At 39.8% G+C, this 20,313-nt stretch overlaps 1 protein-coding gene and 1 long non-coding RNA gene across 7 annotated transcripts in view; one reads left to right on the top strand and one right to left on the bottom strand.

The window, feature by feature from the left end:
- Positions 1-695: 695 nt before the first annotated feature.
- On the bottom strand, positions 696-9,972 carry LOC111941087 (uncharacterized). The gene is made up of 3 exons (XR_002869840.2): positions 9,889-9,972; positions 4,877-5,022; positions 696-3,534 (listed from the first exon to the last, which is right to left on the bottom strand). It is a non-coding gene; the product is annotated as an uncharacterized LOC111941087 (long non-coding RNA).
- RANBP3L (RAN binding protein 3 like) overlaps positions 6,822-20,313 on the top strand; it is a 35,075-nt gene continuing 21,583 nt past the window's right edge. For 4 of the 6 annotated variants that reach the window (XM_023944088.2, XM_023944089.2, XM_023944090.2 and 1 more), the window contains exons 1-4: positions 9,809-10,138; positions 19,329-19,387; positions 19,634-19,670; positions 20,225-20,302. In XM_023944088.2, coding sequence (XP_023799856.1) covers positions 9,895-10,138; positions 19,329-19,387; positions 19,634-19,670; positions 20,225-20,302 — 418 coding nt within the window. In that variant the 5' untranslated portion in view covers positions 9,809-9,894. Of the gene's footprint in view, positions 7,100-9,808; positions 10,139-19,328; positions 19,388-19,633; positions 19,671-20,224; positions 20,303-20,313 lie in introns of those variants that run through there. The other 2 variants (XM_086866617.1, XM_086866618.1) reach the window with 2 other exon arrangements.

Raw genomic sequence — 20,313 nt, forward strand, 5'->3', positions numbered from 1 at the left:
ATTTATATTTTAAGACTATGGAAACATTTTATTCTATTTTATAAGAAAGACACAAAGGGAGGTATCTGCCATCATATTTCCTAGAGAAAAACCAACAATAGTGTATATTTACAATGCTGCCTTTTAACTTTTATTACTTAACATCAGTAGCTCTGGGTTTTATAATTTTCTTTTCCCTGGAAATTTATGTCCAGTCGTATAGAGGAACTTTGTGAACACTATTAAAGAATGAAACCTTTCTGGATTATAGTGAAGTCTGGCATTACCCACTATTCTTGATATGATAATCTCCATGTAATTAAAAAGGAAACTGACAAAGCATCTGTGATTAGGAGAGACAAAATTACTTGAGTTTACCTCCTGATTTGCTGTCTAGTTTTCTCTTAAAAGAATGTAGGTACGTCTCTTTCTCCTTGACTTTCTTTTCACTTGCTGATCCCTGATACAAAATCCCAATCTCTTAATCCCCACGTTTGCTGTAGTCCAAGTGACTCAAATCAGGCTTTTGACTCTAACATTGAGCAATAGCTTTTGATTGCAGCCCTAACTTTGTGTATTAGCCTGCTTGGTGCTCTGATTTTACTGGAATAAAGGATAATAAAAACACAGCATGTGTAGCTTTGTTCCTGTTTATGTTTGTCTAATGATGTAAAAACTCATCTGATAGTAAAATAATAGTTTCCACAGCAGCAACATTAATTATAGTAATTTTAATATACTGTATCACAGCTATCACATAAAAACCTGTTCATGCAGAAATGCTTCCTTTAGTTCTTGTTTATTCTAAAATACCATGAGCTGGCAGCTGTGAGTAGCTAGTTACTTGACCAACAATATACATGCACACACGAAGGTTAAAATATTGACACTGAAAAAAAACCCCAAATTATTCACTTATAGGGAGATTATATCAGCACAGTAGCTTTCAGAAGCTTGAAGAAGCTTCTGTGCCCAGTAAGTTAGTTTATTAGGAGGAAGTTTAGGGCAGCAAAATGCAGCCTTGTGTCAGCAAGGTCCAACAGCCACTTCTGGATGTGGGAAGTGACCTTCCTTCTCTCCTTTGTGCCAAACATTGAGAAATCATTCAGAGACAGGCAGAGGAGCTGGGCCTAAAGACTGGCAGTGCTGCAGTACCCCTGGCAGCTGCATGACAGGGTCTGCCAAGGAAGGAAGCTTTCTTGTATCTGGTGCCTGCCAGCACCGTATGGCAGTGGCTGAAACGCCGCAGGGACCTGCCCATTGCTCACCGTGCAAACTACAGCAGCAAACTCTTGAAACTGAGCCTAAACAGGAGGCAAATGAGGGAGATCTGTGTTTATCAAAGACGTGTGAAATATGACATTTGCATTCCACAGGGCTTGTTCATACTTTTTTTTTTAATATTTCACTTAGTGTGGGCTTTAACAACCCAAGGTTTGCTTTGAGTATCAGCTTCAAATGAACTCCAAAGGGTTCAGAATCCAAAACAATTAAAATATGAATTCTATATAAGGCAATCTAGTCCACAGGATAAGCCTAGGTAATTTAATAACACAGGAAGTAATAAAAACCCAGTGACTGCATCATATATGTATGTTTTATACAAAAAGGACTAGACAATTAATCTCTATTTAAGCAAGATAAAAGAATGACATAAATATTACTTATGTTTCATATCACAAATCTGTCTGGTCTCCTACTCCAAGGAATTAGAGCTTAGTAAATTTAATAGGATTTATTAAGGGTTTGAACAGCCTCTTGTTGAAATCAAAAGTATTTCCCAGACTTCCATGAAGTTTATATGGTTCTGGCATTTAGATGCCTCAGGTTCTATTAAAAAGTTCTGTGAAACACGTTGACCACAGTTAGCTAACTGATTTCATGTACTCTGCTGCTGACAGACAATTCTTGTGCTTAAAAAAATTGCTAATTAATCAGCTTTGAAGTGGAGATATGTTTTGCCAACACTCTTAGAGAAATACTGTTTCATTTAGTTGGCCATTTTGTGGTATTGTAGAATTAAGGCTTTGTTTTACCCAGGTTTTGTAACATAACATCAGATTTGGCCATGGGGCACTATATCTTTTTGCTTTCATCATATCCAAGTTTGACTTAATCAGAGCAGTAGAAAGGGACCCTGTGATTTTATTCATCTCCCAATTCTTAGGTAAATGAGAATTGAGTTGAAGAATATGATTTCCTTCTCCATGAGGGGAAAAAACCACTACTTTGAGCAATTTGAATATAATGATACAACTTTTGCACTCAGAAAATGGTTAAGGATTTTCCTCTGTATGTCTTTAGAAGCAAAAGAAGCGAGAACAGATTGTTCTGCATGAGCTAAAACACTAATGAGTCCTAACAGCTGAAGCAGCTTTTGCTATTCATTGATTTACAGATTAATACAGATTATTGTTAAAAGGGGTAATTCTGAACATTTCATGACCTTCTGCATAGTGCAGCAAAGAATTTCAGTTATTCTTGCCCTGTGCCTCAGGAAGTCACTTTGTACTTGCAAAGAACCAAAAAAAGACAGATGAAAATGCAGTACTGTAGGACCACAAGGAACTGAGCTGATTCTTACAGTTTAGTCATCTAATTTGCAAATGTTTGAAAGATAACCCAAGGGATAATAAAACCTAATTTTGGCTGAAGTCTGAAGTAATCATCAAAAGTTGTGTTCTACTGCACAATAATCTGTTGATGGTTCTCGGTAACTGAGTGACCAAGTGGAAATCCTTCCAGGAGCACAGAGGGCTCCAGCCTTTTTTTTTCTTTTCAGCAAGTATGAACAGTGTAATTATTTTCCATGTGATGGGTGGAATCTTTTGGGAAATTGCTCCTCTGACGTAACAAAATAGAGAAATAGAAAACAATTTTTCTGCCATATTCATCCATTTGCTCTTGTTCTGACAGAAACTGAAGCAACAGCAATCCTTTTCTCTACATTCTTGTCCTTGAAATATATGCACTTTCAAGGCATAAATAGTAGCAGTAGCATAACCTTATCCATTATTAACCAGCTTTACTTTTCGTGATGCTGAACTAAATTTTCTTGCCATGTAGCATTTACTCAAATGCTACTGTACCCTATACGGCTCAGAAAACTATACTGTAGAAATACTTAGAAATACTCAGAAATACTGTACCCTAGGACAGCTCAGAAAACTTGCTGGGAGTGCCCTCAACACCACTGCTCATGCTGATAACAAAGGTATTAAACAGTGCCTGTAGATGAAGGCAAAACACACAACTGCTAAAGAAGAAGCAAACCTACCGCAAAGAGTGCAATGGTTTCAATTTAAGACGTTCTTCATCATATGCATCACTAAACATAAGCAGCCTGTTAATCAGTGGATTTTCTGCCACTCAGCACCGCTCTGCACTACAATCAAAACTTTACAGATACTTAAAATATTATATGTATATAAATTACAGCATAAAATTGAGATTTGTATGTAAGTCTTGATGCTCATTGTGCTTCTGTATTTGATTACAGGTCCGATGGTAATGAGTCCGCTTCCTATCCCAGGACGAATGAAAGTTCAACACCAACTGAGAAGAGAATGGAAACTCAGTGAAAAAGAGGTGTATTAAAATTCAGACACCAAATGAGAATACAGTATTTGTTAACAGCAAGGAAGAAACCCCAGTTCTTCCTAAGTAAAAGCAAGTTTTCATTACAATTTTCAAGGCATGTGTGTACCACTAGACATAATGGCACATTCATTTAGCTTTTGTTTTTATCAGTATTATCTTGCTTTCCTAGATGTCTCTTCTTCATTCCTTTTCATTCTTCCAGTTCCATCTCTGGACTAACTCCTAGAGAAATCTTTGAGATGGCTGCTAATGTGACTTGAGGTCAGCTGATAGAGCAGAGAGAGAACATTTTCCAGACCTCTCCTCTTGAAGAGCAAACAAGACAGTGCGTGCTCTGATCCAGTCCTGCTGAACATAGCAGGAGTTTTATGTCCTAGTTCTCATTCAATTTTCTTTCAATAATTATTGGAGGCAGGTTAATTAAAACCAAGCCTTTTGTACATAGCATGTAGTAATACCAAAGATATCCTGGCATATCTATTACAGAACCACTGGAAAGCTGCCAGGATGTTGCATGGAGCTAATTTAATGTGTCACTTATAGCAGAACCTGCAGTATTGTCATAGCAACAGTGCAGAACAGTATCAGATTCTACATCTTGCAGTGCCATGTTGCTGACAACATCCTGTGAAATACATCAGATGGATGAGAATGGTAGAAAAAGAACAGTAAGAAAATATTCTTTATACCTTACATTTGAAAGATATTCCAAATTACTATCATAAAATAAATAAATAAACAAAAAGCCTAAGAAGAAAGGTTGTCTATTGTGTTTCATAATAAATGGCAGTTAGCATTTTAATGCATACAAATAGCAGGAAAGCAGGTATGATTCTACAAATACTCAAAGCTTTTGGCTTTTAAAGTATTTATTTTTATGCACAAGCTAATGTAAAGTATTCCACAGAGTTCAGAGGGACAGTTGCCTCAGTGTGGACTACACAAGAAATTATTCATCTTTCTCACTTGGAAATTGTATGAAGGGAATCCTTGAGAGTCCACACTCCTTCTGCAGTAAAGGGGCAGTGTCTGTCCAGAGGCAGCTCAAATCTCTGGAATAAATCACTGTAGCAAAACAGTTGCACCTTGCAGATGAGTTTTGCCTTAAATAAGCTGGTTTTGAACTGAAAGGCAAGCTGCCATTAAGCAACAGATCCTTCAGAGGCAGGGTAGAGGTTTTTTCCCCGGCTGGTCTCTTTCCCACACTGTGATCCACCATTGTGTCAACACACAACTCTGGAAGTGTACTCAAGAACTTTGTCCTGGCACAGACAGACACACAGAGTCAGACTCTCACCCCCTCCTCTTGACACCACCACACTTCCAGAATCTTCCAGAAATCAGACTGTCCATGGACAGAACTCCTGGTGAACATTCTGGGGCATTTACGGGAAGAACCAGGGTTATAAAACTCCAATTTCCGATGCGTACGTGGGTCCTCACCTGCAACAGACAAGGGCTCCATATCACAGCCACAGACCACAATCACCCACACTTTGCTGGAGCCGTGGGTAGTGATATCTTTCTATCTCTTATCTTACCTCTTTTTCCCCGTTTTTCTCTTTCCCATTTTCCTCTCTTAGGGTGATCACATCCTCTAGAACAGCTATGTACCCCTTCTCATTTTTTTCCAGTTATGGCTTTGATGCAGTTGTTCATTGTTGTGTAAGTTAATTAGCACTGTTTTGCTCTCATCCACCCCAAAGGATCCCAAAGGAACATGGTGGTCCTGCCTCAGAGGCAGATCCCAGCAATGGCTCTCTCTGAGGTACAGAACAGAAGCAGAGCAATGGGGCTTTTAATTTAGATGCCTTACTTGAGTGCCTAAAATTAGAAAGGTGTAACTTAAGAAAAGAGGGATTTGGATACAGAAAACAGGAATGTATTTTCCTGGGGGCCATAACATATCTTACAGTATTTGTTGGCAATTCTTTTCTTGATTTCTGCCTGAAATCCAGAAATGTCCAGAAGTATTTTGCTAGGTTTTTACTGTTTTTACTGTGTTGAATGACTTGTTGAATACTCATGATGTACTCCAAAGTGTTGGATCAAATTAAGTATTACTGTCTTGAAAATATCATAAGTGATTTAAAATAATGGCTCAAATATTTCAAATTTAATCATAAAATTAGGGTGTGGAGTAAAAGCTGTGTTGTACACATGTGTTTGGAATAATGATATTGCCCTTACATACTTCCAGATAGTTTTGCAAGTCTTTTGATTTAGTACCACATCATGGCCTAATGAAAAATTTGTATTATTATATTCATTATAATGAAAAATTCTACCATATAGAGCTCATGCAGATGAGTCAAAAAGTGGCTGGTATCGCTGAAAAAGTTGTCTTTGGGGAAATTACCAGTGAACATGTGTGTGTTTTCTAGAGATTGGAAGCCTGCAGCTATTCTACATTTGCATCAACAGTGATGGTGAAACCATTTCAGAGTGACTCAGGCTTATTTAAAGAGTAAATGCTTTAATAAGGAAAAATCTTAAGGAATAAGGAAAAGTTAAAAATCTAGCAGTGGGAGTGTGTGCTTCTGCTGAGAGTAGAGAAATGCATTGGGAACAACCCTGACTCTGGGAGGACTTGTATGTGGTGTTACAGCAGCCCTCCTCTCCTGCCCTGCACATTCAGAGGATATGCTGGAGGGAAATACAGATTGTGTCTGCTTAGATCTTTGTGCCATGAAAAAAGAATCTGCAGGAGGTAGAGACTGTGAAGGAAGGCATTTAATGAATAGTACAACCATCAGGCACAGGTAACATGAGTTCACAGAGGGAAATTAATGTTCATCTAATCTGATGTCTTTCTACAAGAAGGTCACCTGTGTAGTGGGTGAGGGGAAAGCAGTGGATGCAGCTTTGCTGGGTTTTAGGGAGGTTTTTGATACTTCTGTCCTTCATAGCATCCTTCTGGGCAAGTCATCCAGCAGTGGGGTGAGCAGGTTCACAGTGTGCTGGGTGAAGAACAGGCTGGATGTCAGGGCTCAAAAGGGACTACGCTGCCTGGTGTGACTGGTGACCATCCAGCAGTGGTGTTCCTAGTGCTCAAGTCTAGGGTCAGTTCTGTTCGATGCATTTATCAATGCTCTGGGTGCAGGAGGTGAATGCACTTGTGCTGGTTTCAGCTGAGGTACAGCTAATTTTCTTCACAGTGGCTAGTAGAGGGATATGTTTTGGATTTGTGCTGAGCACACAGTTGATACTACAGAAATGTTTTTGTTATTTTTGAGCAGAGCTTACACGGAGACAAGGCCTTTTCTGCTTTTGGACTGCAACAGAAGCAGGGAGACTGGGAGTGCCTGGGAGGATGGGAGGAGACAAATCCAGGACAGGTGACCCAAACTGACCAAAGGGATTTTCTAGACTATGTGACACTGTGCTCAGGATATAAACTGGGAGGAAGAAGAAGGGAGAACATTTCGAGTGAAGTCATCTGTCTTCCCAAGTCATTTTACATATGATAGGACCCTGCTCTTCTGGAGATGGCTTAACACCTGCCTGCACATAGCAAGTGGTGACTTAATTCATTGTTTTCCTTTCCCTTTGCTTTCCCTGTTATACTCTGTTTATCTTTACCCCTGAGTTTTCCAGCTTTTACCCTTCCAATTCTCTCCCTGATCCTGGGGAATGGGGGACAGAGCAAGTGGCTGCTTGGGGCTTGGCTGCTGGCTGGGATTAAACCTCAACAGCACTGTTACCACCTTTGATATTAATTTTATTCTCTCCTAAAATTTAATAAGTGGAGAGTGCTCAGATCAAGGGTCTGGTTGAGTGATTTATGTATCTGTAAATTGAAATGAATGTATTGTGCTTACTTTATTTGTGTTAAATAAGGAATTCTCAAAGGTTATCTTTGGGTAAGTAGGAGTAATGTGAGTGCATCAAGGACACACAAGACCTATGCTGTCCTTGGACAGCATCTGTTGATGGAAACAGCTCTGCAGAGAAGAGCACCAGAGATGTCAATGACAGCAGGACATATGCAGGCATTTTCAGGATTTTGTCTGAACACCAGTTGAATATGCCTGGTTTTATTATAATTGAATGTTCATAAAATGTTAGACTCATAATTAAATTAGAATGACTTTAATCTAAGATTCATAGTTTGCTTATCAAAGAACCTTGCACCATTTAGAACTTGAACTAATAAGGAATTTATTTTGTGACCTAGCCAAAAGTAGACCCAGGTAACTACTCTGCTTTTTACTTTTCTCTCTCTTACTACAAAATTAATTTCATCAGGATGTGATGAAAAACTATTTATGGAGAAATTAACTGTTGGCTAATTTCCCTATTCGTAGTTGAAATTTCAAAAAATAGATACATGTGTGTTATGATTTCCAAATTATTTCACCTTTCTTTTTACTTTCAGTTTCCAGTTTCAGATCATGTTACGTACTCACTTGGCTATCACAGTGTATTAAAGATTTTATTATTTAAAGGAGTTTAAAAGGCAAAATGAATATAATATTAAGAAAGGATATAAGAATGGTGATGCTGAGTGGCACCATAGAATCCTTTCTTGAGGAGTGGCTAGCAATGGATGCTAAGGCTGAGAACAGGACAGGATAATGTGATGTTCCACGGAATACTTCCTCCTTCTCCAGCAGCAGCTGGTTTCACTGGACAAATTAGAAACAGCTCTGTGCCTTTACCTTTTCTGCAACTGCCTATGGGCCACCTCCATCTGTGTGTTTGTGAATTCAAAAAAATAATGACTGAAAAAATTTGAACAGTGCTCCTCAGAAGACAACTAGAATATATTACAAAAGTATAAAACAATGAAATGTTATTTAGAAGCTAGAATAGGACTGTTGCACACAATAGTAACAAGGCACTATTCAACTGAAACTGAAAACTTGGAAAACAAAAATTACAAACTGCACTGCTACTGTGCAACCTGATGACAAAGTGTACACCACAAGTCAAAGAGTTATTAAGGTTTATGCAGAGGTGGCATATATAATTAAAGGCCACAAAAATACCAAGTACTAACATCTAAGGCTCAGGTTTCTGCACCCAAAATGCTATGTTCAGTTTTGGGACTCTCACTACAAGACAATGAGGTGAGCATGCCCTAGAGCATGTCCAGAGAAGGAGGCTAAAGCCAGGTGGAGCTCGGCCTCTTCTTCCAGACAACAAGCAACAGGACAAGACAAAATGACCTCAAGTTGCTCCAGGAGATATTTAGATTGTATATTAGGAAAATTTCCTTCACCGAAAGGGTTGTCAGGCACTGGAACAGGCTGCCAAAGGAAGTGATGGAGTCACCATCCCTGAAGGTCCTTAAAAGATGTGTAGGTGTGGTACCTGAGGACATGGTTTAGATGGGAACTTGGCAGTGATGGGTTAAGGGTCGGACTTTTATCTTGGAGGTCGTTTCCAGTCTAAAAGTTATTCTGATTCTACCGCAGAAGGGTTAAATGGAACACTTTAGAAGTTATGCCAACACACACTGAGTCTATAATGAGGGAAAACCACTGAGCATCTGTGTGCTCTTGGACTTACTGCATATTTTTTCTGTGAAACATCTGATACTGGCTGTGTGAAGACACTAGATTAGATTAGACATACGATTCTGATCAATTTACAGTGAATGCCTGCTTTTTTGTCTTGAGCTGTTATGATTACAGGCAGTTTGACACCAGGCCTGCAGTATATGATGGCCTGAAATCTCTCCCACTCGAAGAATTTGGGGCTGTTGCCATTTAAGAGAGCAGCAGGAGGCACGGGCGAGGCTTTGGGGCTTGCAGCACAGGCGGCTGGAAGGAGGGACCGCAACACCTATTTGTGCTGAGGCTGCACTCGGTTCCCGTCAGCCTGGGAACAACCCCGGGATTCGGCTAACCTTGCCTGAAATTTCATCTTCTTTTTGAAAACAAAAAAGCCAAAAACCGCCGCAGCCGCCGGGAAGCGCCACTCGCGCAATTCCCCAGCCCGCCCTCTCTCCCCTCCACCTTCCCGTGCCTGGCTTCTCCATGTCTCCTCCCCTGGCCCGCCCCGTGGGCGAGGAGCCGGCCCCGGGCCCCATCCCCGGGCTCCATCCCCGGGCCCCATCCCCGGGCCCCGTCCCCGGGCTCCGTCCCCGGGCCCCGTCCCCGGGCTCCGTCCCCGGGCTCCGTCCCCGGGCCCCATCCCCGGGCCCCATCCCCGGGCTGTCCCCGCCGGCCCTGCCCTGCTGCGGCCGTCCCGGGCCCGCCGGTGCTTCCGAGGGCGGCAGGCTTCCCGAGCCGGCCACGGCGCCCTAACATACATGATTACATTTATAGAGAGAGGTGCATATAAAAGGGTACTTAGGCTGACCTCGTAATGAGAAACGAGGCAATTCCTGCTGGCCAAGGGAATGTTTTCTGCGCAGGTACGCGATGCTCCGCTGCTGGCTGTGACAGACCCCGGCCGGGTGCGAAGGTGCCCGACCTCCCAAAAAGGAGAGAGTGGCCCGGTGGTCCCTGGGCTCTGCACCAGGCTGCTCACCTGCAAGAACAGACCATGCCCAGGCCCTGCCGAGGCTCCCGTGGCAGCATGTTAGATCCCAAGGAGGAGCGCTTTACAGGTAGGTTTTGTTAGCTATTATCTTTTGCGTGTCTCTTCTGTTCCCCCGGGTTTCTTTGGGGAACGGGATAAACGCAAAAATGTGCCTGGTTGGTAACAGTGCTGTGTGTAATGCAAAACAAGAGCTGGCTGTGCTTATTTATTGCTTTGTTTTTACTGGTGATCTATCGGAAATCTCCAATTTGTATTTTCCTTGAGGAAAGGAGACTGCCAGATGTGTGTATGTGGCCTCTCTATATTTCTGACAGCGTGAACTCCCCTGCCATTTGAGCTTTCTGCAGCTTTCCTAAATGCTGGGCCTGATGATTTGTGGGAATAGCACTTGCATTCCTGGCCATACCTGGATGCAGCACTTGTTTTCCTGGACATTCATGGCCTGATGTGCCCTGCACCTTGAGAGCAAAATTGTCCTGCTCTAGCTGCTCAGATTGGTGCCTGACTACAGAGGTGGACAGCAAAATCCCTTATTTAGGTAGTGAGGAGAACCATGAATTGAAAGCGATTTATCAGTATCATTAAAAACTTATGAGGATGCATAATGAAAACAATTACTAATATTAATTACTTTTTGCAGATGATGCCACCAACCATTTTTTACTACAGGGGGCGAATGAACCTAAATTACCAAGAAGACTTTCAAGGACTAAGTCTGATGTTATGACTGATACATTTTAGAGATGCTGGGCTAATTTATCAGTTGACCAGCCTTTCAGCTTGTGTTTGATATTGAGCACGCAGTCCAGTTTACTCACTGAAATTTAAGGATGTGTGAGTGTTGTTGGATCATGACCTTATTACCTGTATAGATCAATTTCTGCACAAACCCTCTGGGGGTTACTTTTGTGCCACCTTGTAGGGATTTCTGAAATTTAAATTTGGTACAATGCCCTGAAAAGAGTAACACTTTTTATGCCTACAAATTTTATGGCTCTTTCATTGGGTATTTTACTGGCTTCTACAATAGATTAAAAATTCTGAGCAGTGGGATGTTTCAGTGTTCCTAAAATAAATTTTGGTTATGCTTTTTGGCACAGTCCTCCTGGTCTAGTGGCACAGTTACTTCTGGTGTGGTATCACTGCTAGAATTACACTCTAGTGATGAGACTCTCAAAAATATTTTCTTCACTCTAATGTTTGAAATAAAGCCAACTGGGTTACATTTCTCTAGAAATTATGCTACAATATTGCTGAGATAGGGTAATTTTTATTGCTATTTTAATGCCTGTTTATGTTATACCCGTATTAAGGTGAGAACTGTGCTCTACAGAGGTGAGTGGGTGTGACATATGCTGTATTTATAAACACTTCCACAGGCTGTCAGCTGAGTTTCCACAGCTGAAGAGAAGTATTTTAAATTTTAAATCTCATCTCTCACATGGCATGCTAAAAAACACAGTGGGAGCTCAGAGTATTAGAATGGAATTTTTTGGCTAGAAGAACCCTTTCCACCCTAATCCCTATCTGTGTTTAGAATCTGTAACATTGAGAAGAGTGACTTAGGAGAGGATGAACATATCTTAAAATGTTAAGAGTCTGATAATGCAGGACTGTGCCTGCATGAAGAATCCTTTGCTTTCATAACTGGTGTCACTGATGACAGGGAAATCATTTATGTGGGTTATGAACTATTTGTATAACAAAGAGTGTGCAGTATTGGAGTCCCAAAAATGTAGTAAAACTGTCCTAGGAAAAGCTCCTTCAGAAGTTTTATTTTGCAATTGTCAATTAGATGAACTTTCTTCTTTCTGAGTGCAATGAAACAGAAATTCCCTTCTTTGATGATGTACTCTCTGCTGATCCAAACAGGGAGGCATTAAGTTATTTATTGGTTCCCCAAACTATATTTACAGAATGCTGTCTGAACCCAAGATAAGCAATGTGCTCTTCATATTTAGTACAGGGTGTTTAAACAGAGCACTGTGCTGTATCCAGCAGTCTCTTCATGGGCCACTGAAGTACAGTTGCTCCTGCAGCAAGTGCAGCCAGTGGCCAAATATCAGTGGTATATGTTTAAGTTCTCTAGAAATAAAATTCACAGCAATGAATGGTTCCTTTTTTTCAAATAATAAAAAAACTTTGTCAAAGATTTCATCTCAATAGGTTTTAAGTACTTTATTTTGACAATACTCAAAATATTTTTTTCACTCTTTAAAATGATTTCTATTGAGCATATTTGGGAAATCAGGATCCATGAGGACCTGTTGCAAATTTATTGATTTACGGACATTCGGAAGAGTATCATAAAAGAAAAAATTCCATTAGCATACAGATCTGGAACTATGACTAGGATACTGCAGCTGCACGTTGCTGTCTAGCAACATGCATCTCTGATACCTTTGTGTATGGGAAACTCTTCTGATTAGCACTGGAGATTTGACCAGATTAGAACTTCATTTGATTTATGACCTTATTTTATTTTATAATTTTGTTTTGAGTGTTAACAGATTAAATAAAACCCGTTATGTACATAAAATAGATATAGATGCAAACTGAAGTCATCAATCTTGTATTACAATGTCTTTAGCAAAAAAAAAAAAATGTAAGTTTGCTTGGAAAATCCCCAGTCATGGCATTAAAACTGGTCTTATTTTTTAAGACAGCTGTCTTAGAAAAATACTAAATATGATTCATAAGCAGAATCAAAAGTATGAAGACTAATACATGAGAATCTGAAAGTAGGTTTCCAGGTCCATATTTAGAGCTTTACTTAGTGACCTGTTTTTTCAAAGGTGCTGAGCAGTTGTGTGTGTGAATTCCATCAGAACACCCAGCACTTCTGGGAACACACGCATTACTGGGGGTCAGCAGTGGGAAATTTCACAAACCCTTTCCCATATTTCTTTTAAATTGATCTGTTTTATTAAGTTGGTTGCATGAAGTACTGTTCCAGAACACCCTCATTTTGCCTCATATCATCTGTCTTATTTAAGTTTTAGCAGATGAAAGCCTGGCTTATGTAGTGATGCCACTGAGGGACCCAAGGTGTTGGCTGGCAGCATTGTGGCACTTTCTCTTGGCTGTGAGCTGACTCTGTTTTATGTTGTGAACTTTGATGAGCATGTTTAAACCAGAAACTGTGGTTCTATTGCAGGTTTGGCAAATCCTGTTCTTGATACCTTCTTGACAGAAGCCAGAAGGTTTTTGTTATTTTCCACCTCATTTTAGATGAAAATGGTGCATCACTGGAAATACTGACAGATGTCTTTTTGTATCAAAAGCCAGAAACAATATTTAGACATGAGCCTAAGCTTAGGGAGGAAAATATTTTGTTAATTTATCTTGGTTTTTGTTTTCACTATATATATATTTTTCTTCTGCATGTTGTGGTTTTACTGTCTAAAATATTGATAATTTTCTACGTTTTTGCAGCATTTTGAATAAAAATTGTTCATAGTATTATAAAGTTTAACTCTTTGGTGCTCTTTGAAGCCACTAATGTACAGATCATCATCTAGCATAGTGAAAATAATTTCTTTTGTTAATTCCTGTTATTTATTTTATTTATCAATGTAAATTTCTCAGTCCATGTCTCCCACTTAAATGCTAGTTCGTTATTGCTTCCTTTTCCTTCATGTGTATTGCCACAAAGTTTTGTCTCACTTGTTTTTCAAGTAATAGCTGTACATAGCACATATTCATTAGTGACAAAGTTTATTCCATATTTTTTTTTTTTTACTATTTTAGTGGTATAAAACTACTTCTGGGGATGTAGCAGCCAAAGTGACATTAAGTCTACTTTTGTTCTCAACATCTTCCCAAATTACATGTTCTCATTGAGCTAATTTAGATGTTAAACAATCAAAATGGCAGTCTTATGTGCAAGAATTTGCTGTTATTGATTAACTTCATTTGGTTAGAGTTCTGTGGGAACCAGCAATCTAAGCTATAACATCAAAATCCAGTTTTTGCAAATTATAGCTGTAATGTGCAAAGCTTCCAAAATATCCTATAGCATATCAGAGCACAGAAACTTGATAAATCAATGTCATAGCCTTATCATTTGATAGGATAAAATTATAAGCTGATTATAAATTTTCTGGTAGACTTCGTGGGCTGTGCAGTACTTGCTAGGATGTTGTAAAGGAAAGTTGGGTGCAGTTAAAGGTTTTGTAGGTCAGTGGCATTATTTGGACATTAAACAATTTTCAAGTATCATATTCTATTTGAGATTTTTTTTCTGACTAAGAAGGAGTTTTTTATTTGGTTTTGGTTTGTGCCATATTTTTTCCTTTTTTGTTTGGTTTATTTATTTGATGTTGTGGCATGTTGACCATGGTCAACATACTATAGGTGTTGTTGGTATAGGTGCCTACCAAAACCACTCTTTCACTTCCCTCCTCAGCTGGACTGGGGAGAGAAAATTATGGAAGTTTCATGGGTTGAGATAAGGACAGGGAGAGAACGTTTAGCAATCACCATCACAGGCAAAAGGGACTTGACCAGGGGAAATCCATTTAGTTTAATACCAGTCAAAGTAGAAATAGAGAATGGTAGTGAGAACTAAACCCAATCTTAAAAAAGAAACCCTCTTCCCACCCTTCACAGCCTCAACTTCACTCCCTCCTTTCTCTACCTCCTCTCACTCAGCAGAGCAGGGTCATGGGGAATGGGGGTTATGGCCAGTTCCATCACACCTTGTCTCTGCCACTCCTTCCTCCTCAGGAATGATTCCTCACACTCTTCCCCTGCACCACCACAGGGTCATTCCCCCAAGAGACAGTCCTCCAAGAACTTCTATGACTTGAGTCCCTTCCACAGGCTGTTCTCCATGAGTTCATCTACTGTGGGCCCCTGGTGGGGTCACAAGTCCTGCCAGCAAACCTGCTCCAGCGTGGGCTGCTCTCTCCAAGGGGTCACACCCTCCTTTGGGCATCCCCCTGCTCTGGTGTGGGCTCCTCCAGGGCTGCAGGTGGATCTCTGCTCCCCCCTGGGCCTCCAGGGGCTGCAGGGGCACAGCTGTGTCACCACACACCCTCCCTCTCTCCTCCTTCACTGACCCTGGTGTTTGCAGATCTGCTCCTCTCTCGCATTCTCACTCCTCTCTCACAGCTGCAATTGCCCTTGTGCAGTTCTTTTTTTGCCCTTCTTAAATCCATTATCCCAGAGGTGCTGCCACTGCTGCTGGTGAGCTCAGCCTTTTGAAGCAACTGGTCCATCTTTACTTAATGTGCAAGATTTTGCTATGGATATGAATTAAAGCATTTTCAGTCTTCTGGACAGTTTGGTAATGGTGAAGATGCAACAGATTTATTTTTTTAAATTGAAAGCATAAAAATTAACTGTTTCAACATCAGAAATGAAACTTTTATTGAGAACACAATTCCTATTTTACCTTCTGAAAGATTTGAGGAGGTGTTTTTTTTTGTATCTCTTTGGGAGGAGTAGAGAAACAGTGGTGCCACCACTTTTGGCATGATTTGAGGCACAGGACTGCCTGGAAATTAGAAACAGTTATGTGCTTATATTTTCTCCACTGTGTCTTAGCCCTCAAAGATTAAGAATTATTTATCTGTGTTTAGGACAAGATGGAGCAATAGTAACAATAACATTCAAAATCATCAATGTCCTACTTATTTTTTAATGTTTATATTTTGTGAAGTCTCAATAGCTTTAGAAAAGGCAGTGGCAGTGGAAGTGAAGAGTGGAATGTCACAGCAAAGGCAGAGGGACCCTTACATCTCATGGACAATGCTGGCTTTTAGGATACAAGCAAACCTGGTAAAAGCAATTTTACATTATTTCTTGCATGCAATTCTGGCTAGTGTTCCTAAGGCATCAGCTAGCATTTCTTTTCCCCATACTTTTCCCAAAATGCTCTTTTAAATGGAAAGCAGTCTCCATCCTGTAACCTGGGCACCATCTAAGTCAGGTAGCTCAGATATGACCACATTTGATAGTGCTTCTCTTCCAGACAGGAGGTTGGAGCCAGGACACCGTCCAGTTGAGATCTCAGACAAAGAAATAGACATTTCTAATGCATCTTCCAGGCAAGGGCCTATTTTGATCTTGGAATACAGCAAACATTAGGCCAACACATTTCTGATTCAACAGCTTCAGGGGAACTGTAGCAAGGGAGAGAGAGCCTAGTCTGTGGTGATTATTCATGTGCAGACAGACAGGTTCTGTGTCTGGGCTCTTGGCTGAGGCCGGTGGATTATTCCAGTCCTTGCAGCCAGAGGCAGCTCATTTGGCATTATTTTCTGGTAACTTTTCCAACTGCCTCTTTTATCCACAAGTGCCAAGCTGCCAAGGACTGGAGTGGCCTGGTCTGAACCAGGCATTAGCCAGCCCATGTCTGTCTGTGTCCTGGTGGTGATGATGAGGGGGAATGGCTCCAGCCCACCCCTTCCCGTTCCTCTGTCCGCATCTGCCTGTGCCTGGCCTTGGCTGCTCCTGCCTATTCCTGGGACACAGTCTGGCCCTGCATGGCAGAGAGTGCAGAAGCACCTATTCTCCAGCACAGCCACCCTGCCAGAGGCAGACTTAGGGCAGGAAATTAAAGGGACAAATGCACAGGTACTGACCGATGTCAAACTACCATGTCAACACAACTGAGGTGTGTGTTGAGATGGTGTTTGTGTGTTGACAAGACCTGATGGCCTTGTGTTACATCCACAAGAAGTTCTGGGTGTCTTTTTCTGTGGAGATCATCTGCACTTATATTGTGCCTGAATATCTGAGAAGCTGAAAATGTAAATGGAAATTTATGCTTAGGATACATATATAGTTAACAAAAATGTATTTTTAAAACCCTGTTATGAATAGCCTGATTGAGGAGTGAAGATCTCACTGATGAGCTTTGTGGAATATGCCTCAGGAATTACGAAAAGGTTTTCTTGATTTGAGTAGAAGCATTATGGAGCTGTAAAAACTATAAATAACTGTGGTAGCATCAGCAACCTCTGACTAAATTTACAGACAGCTTTTTGGCTTAAGAGCAGAAGGTGGGATATATTCTTTTTATTTACTGCAATATTAAAATATGCATATTTATCTTTGACGTAGTTTCATAGTTTGACGCTGTAGTTTCACGTATTTCTGTTGGTAATTAGGCAGTTAGAATTTTTTTGTTTAGGAACTTTTGGGTTTTAAAATATTATTGGAATCTTCTTGCTGTTTCAGATGTAGTGGGCTTTATAAATTCCTTCAAATCCCCTATAGACTTTTAGCTCTAGGAAAAGTTAACTCTGTGACAGAAAGTAAATTTCTTTTTCACAGCAGTTCACTCTTTGCTAATTCCATTCTTTGGAGTAGAAAATGTACCTTTAAAAGTAGTGCAAGCTTCTTGAGCTTGAGGATTACTGAGAAGAATATGAAGGTTTCTACAGTTATGCTTTACTTTTTGTATTTTATCCTTCATTCAATAAGAATGCCAGTTTTGTTTGTTTGTTTGCTTTTTGTTTTTAAGGGGACAGAAAAAAGCCTATTCTCTTCAGAAAATCATATTTAAGCGAAATGCTATTGTTCAAGTGTGCCACTCCCCTCTAGTGAATAGAAGTGGAATTGCTTCATGTCATGTCATGCCATTGACCCCCTAGCTGCAACCAGATTATGGAATTTTTCTTCAGCTTTCAATGACAGAGAGTTATCTTTCTTTCAGTGGAACAATGTGAACTTTTTTTCTGCTTTTTCTATTAAGGAAGAAATAGGCTTTCATTGCAAAGCATGCTAAATTTGTCAAATACTGTCCTTTGCATATAAACAATGCCCAAGTAAATATAAAATTAACAATAGCAAAACTGTATTAGTTATTACTCCTCTGTATATCCTGTCTGTATATCCCTGGTTTTGAGTAAAAGTTTCATGCTCTTTGCCCCTGTTTACATATATGAAGCATTAATTTTAACAATGTTTACTTTCTCCTTGATAGTTGAATACATTTTTGTGTAGTAACCTTAACTCCTCCGTGATGGGTTGATGTTTGCTTTATTAAACCTTTGACTAATTCATACCAAAGCTTGAGTTGTTTGGTCACAGATAGGTGTGCAATTCTAGATAAAAATATCTATCCACATATTTTCACTTGGATGTTTTTGTTGAAGAGGTAACAGAGGAAAAGAGCGTTACAAAAATGTTGTGTATGTGATAAATATTCTGTCAAATGTCAGCTAACAAGGCACCAAGTGTGAGATTTCTCTGGCCAGAGGCCAGTCAAATAGCTCAGAAGTCACCCTAGTCTGTACTCTGTACTTACCAAGCGTGGAGAGAAATACATGCATTTAGCTTTCCATTTATCATCTGAAATACACAGCTAAAATATGCTCATAGTCAGAACCTTATTGTTTCTATTTACTGCACATGAGAGATGTATCAAGCTAGCATGAGATGAATCCTGTATGGAGTGGTCTTTAAAAAAAGACCTACTTGTGTCTGCTCTTTTGCTCATTAATTGTGTCCTTAATTCATATAATAAACGTGTCATTAATCAGTGGTGCTGGTGAAAACAGCTTTTTCTTTTACACTGACAATTTAGTCCATTAGGGCTGCACAGGCTGTGAAGGTCACCAGCCTAAAAAAGTAAACAGCCTGAAGAAGTTGTGTGAGATGCAGAAGTAGTGAACCCTAAATCAACATAAAATCTGATGTAAATGTATGCAGAAATATATTTTGTAGGAAAAAAGAGCATAGATCCAAGATACTTTTAGTTATGCCTGAGAGATGCAGAGGTATGCTGAGACTAGAATTTGCTCTATAGAGCTCCATATGTTTATTTGTCATACACACAAATTAAAAATGACCCTAGACATCCACCCACCTGAAGCTCAAAGAGCAGAATATATGAATGTAGCTGAAAGGCTGAGTGTAAACATTCTCTTGTTTTCCTTCCTTTAGGAATATTTTACATTTCACATCCTTGCTCTCTTCTGCTACCCAAAGATGCAGTTCACCCTTGGTCTTAAAGGATGGTAGATGTTTTTTATAAAGGCTAAAAGTTTTTTTTTTTTATTAGAAAGAAATATAAAAATATGAGGCCAAATCTCATGCCATCTAGTTAGGCAAAACTCACTCAGATTTGGGGATTATACCTTTTTATTGTAATGTGTTGTACTGTACATCATTGCATCTCTATAGTTTCTTCCTTTGTACAAAAGGATGAACTCCTGTTTGTTACTGCACAGCATTTTCAGAGATCTGGTTGATAAATACTATTACAGAATTGTTATTAAAAATTATCTCTTCTCTTTTTCCAGAGAAATCAGTGCTTGCCCAGGCAACATTTGTTTTTGAAAAGAAGGATCGTTCTTTGAAGGTAAAAAGCCTTTTTTTCCCCTTTTTCATTGTTGATAAAAACTGTAGGCAATTATCCTAGCAGTAGTGTAAGATTTTAGCCATTAGGTTAACACTTGTAATAAATGGTCTGAAAATAGAACAAGGAAGACTGGGAAACAGAAACAAGACTTAATGCATACATGCTGGACTGTTTTACTTTGTGTCTCTGTCTAGAAAATGACTGTTCTATTTTCTTTGACTTTTCCATGATTATTTTTTTTTCTAGCGGCCTGCAGAAGACCCAGTTTGCAAAGCTGAAAATGGTAATGACCACCTCACTGAAACAGCATGATATAACTGAGTTACTCATATGTCTGCCTGTGGAAACAGTGTTTGGACTCTTTCCATGAGCAGGGGCAAATCCCAGTTACCAGACTAAGATTTTGTGGGTTGTAGAGCCACCTACTCTGTCCTAACATATATGTCCCTGTCTTCCCTCAAGAGTTCTTCCATCTTACTTCTCATATTTACCAGAAAGACAAGCTCCAGAAGCCCTGAAAATTGACCAAGCCTGAACTCCTAACTGCCTTTTTATATTTGCTTGGGTAGTGTTACAATCTAGCTCCTCATTCCTGTTAAGTCCATGGGCTATGAACTGATCCTAAGTGCTTTATGTTCCCTGAACTTAGTAGACACAGAGAAGACTCCCCAGGGCTTTGTAACAGGTGGTGACTGAGATTTCAAAGCCCTCTAGATCTTAGGTATTGCCTTAAACCTGTAAGTCCCTCCTAGAACTTATTTTGTTCAGGTTTTAATTCAGTATTATAGCATCGTACTGATACTTCCTGCCAATTACATTATATTTTCTTTTCTCTAGATTTCATTAGCTGTTCCAGAAAACGTGCAAGATCATCATCTTTGACTTTCCAGAAGTCTGACTCTCAGTCTAGCACTGGTATGACATTT

The sequence above is a fragment of the Cyanistes caeruleus genome, chromosome Z (assembly GCF_971803275.1).
Source record: "Cyanistes caeruleus chromosome Z, bCyaCae1.hap1.1, whole genome shotgun sequence".
NCBI lineage: Eukaryota > Metazoa > Chordata > Aves > Passeriformes > Paridae > Cyanistes > Cyanistes caeruleus.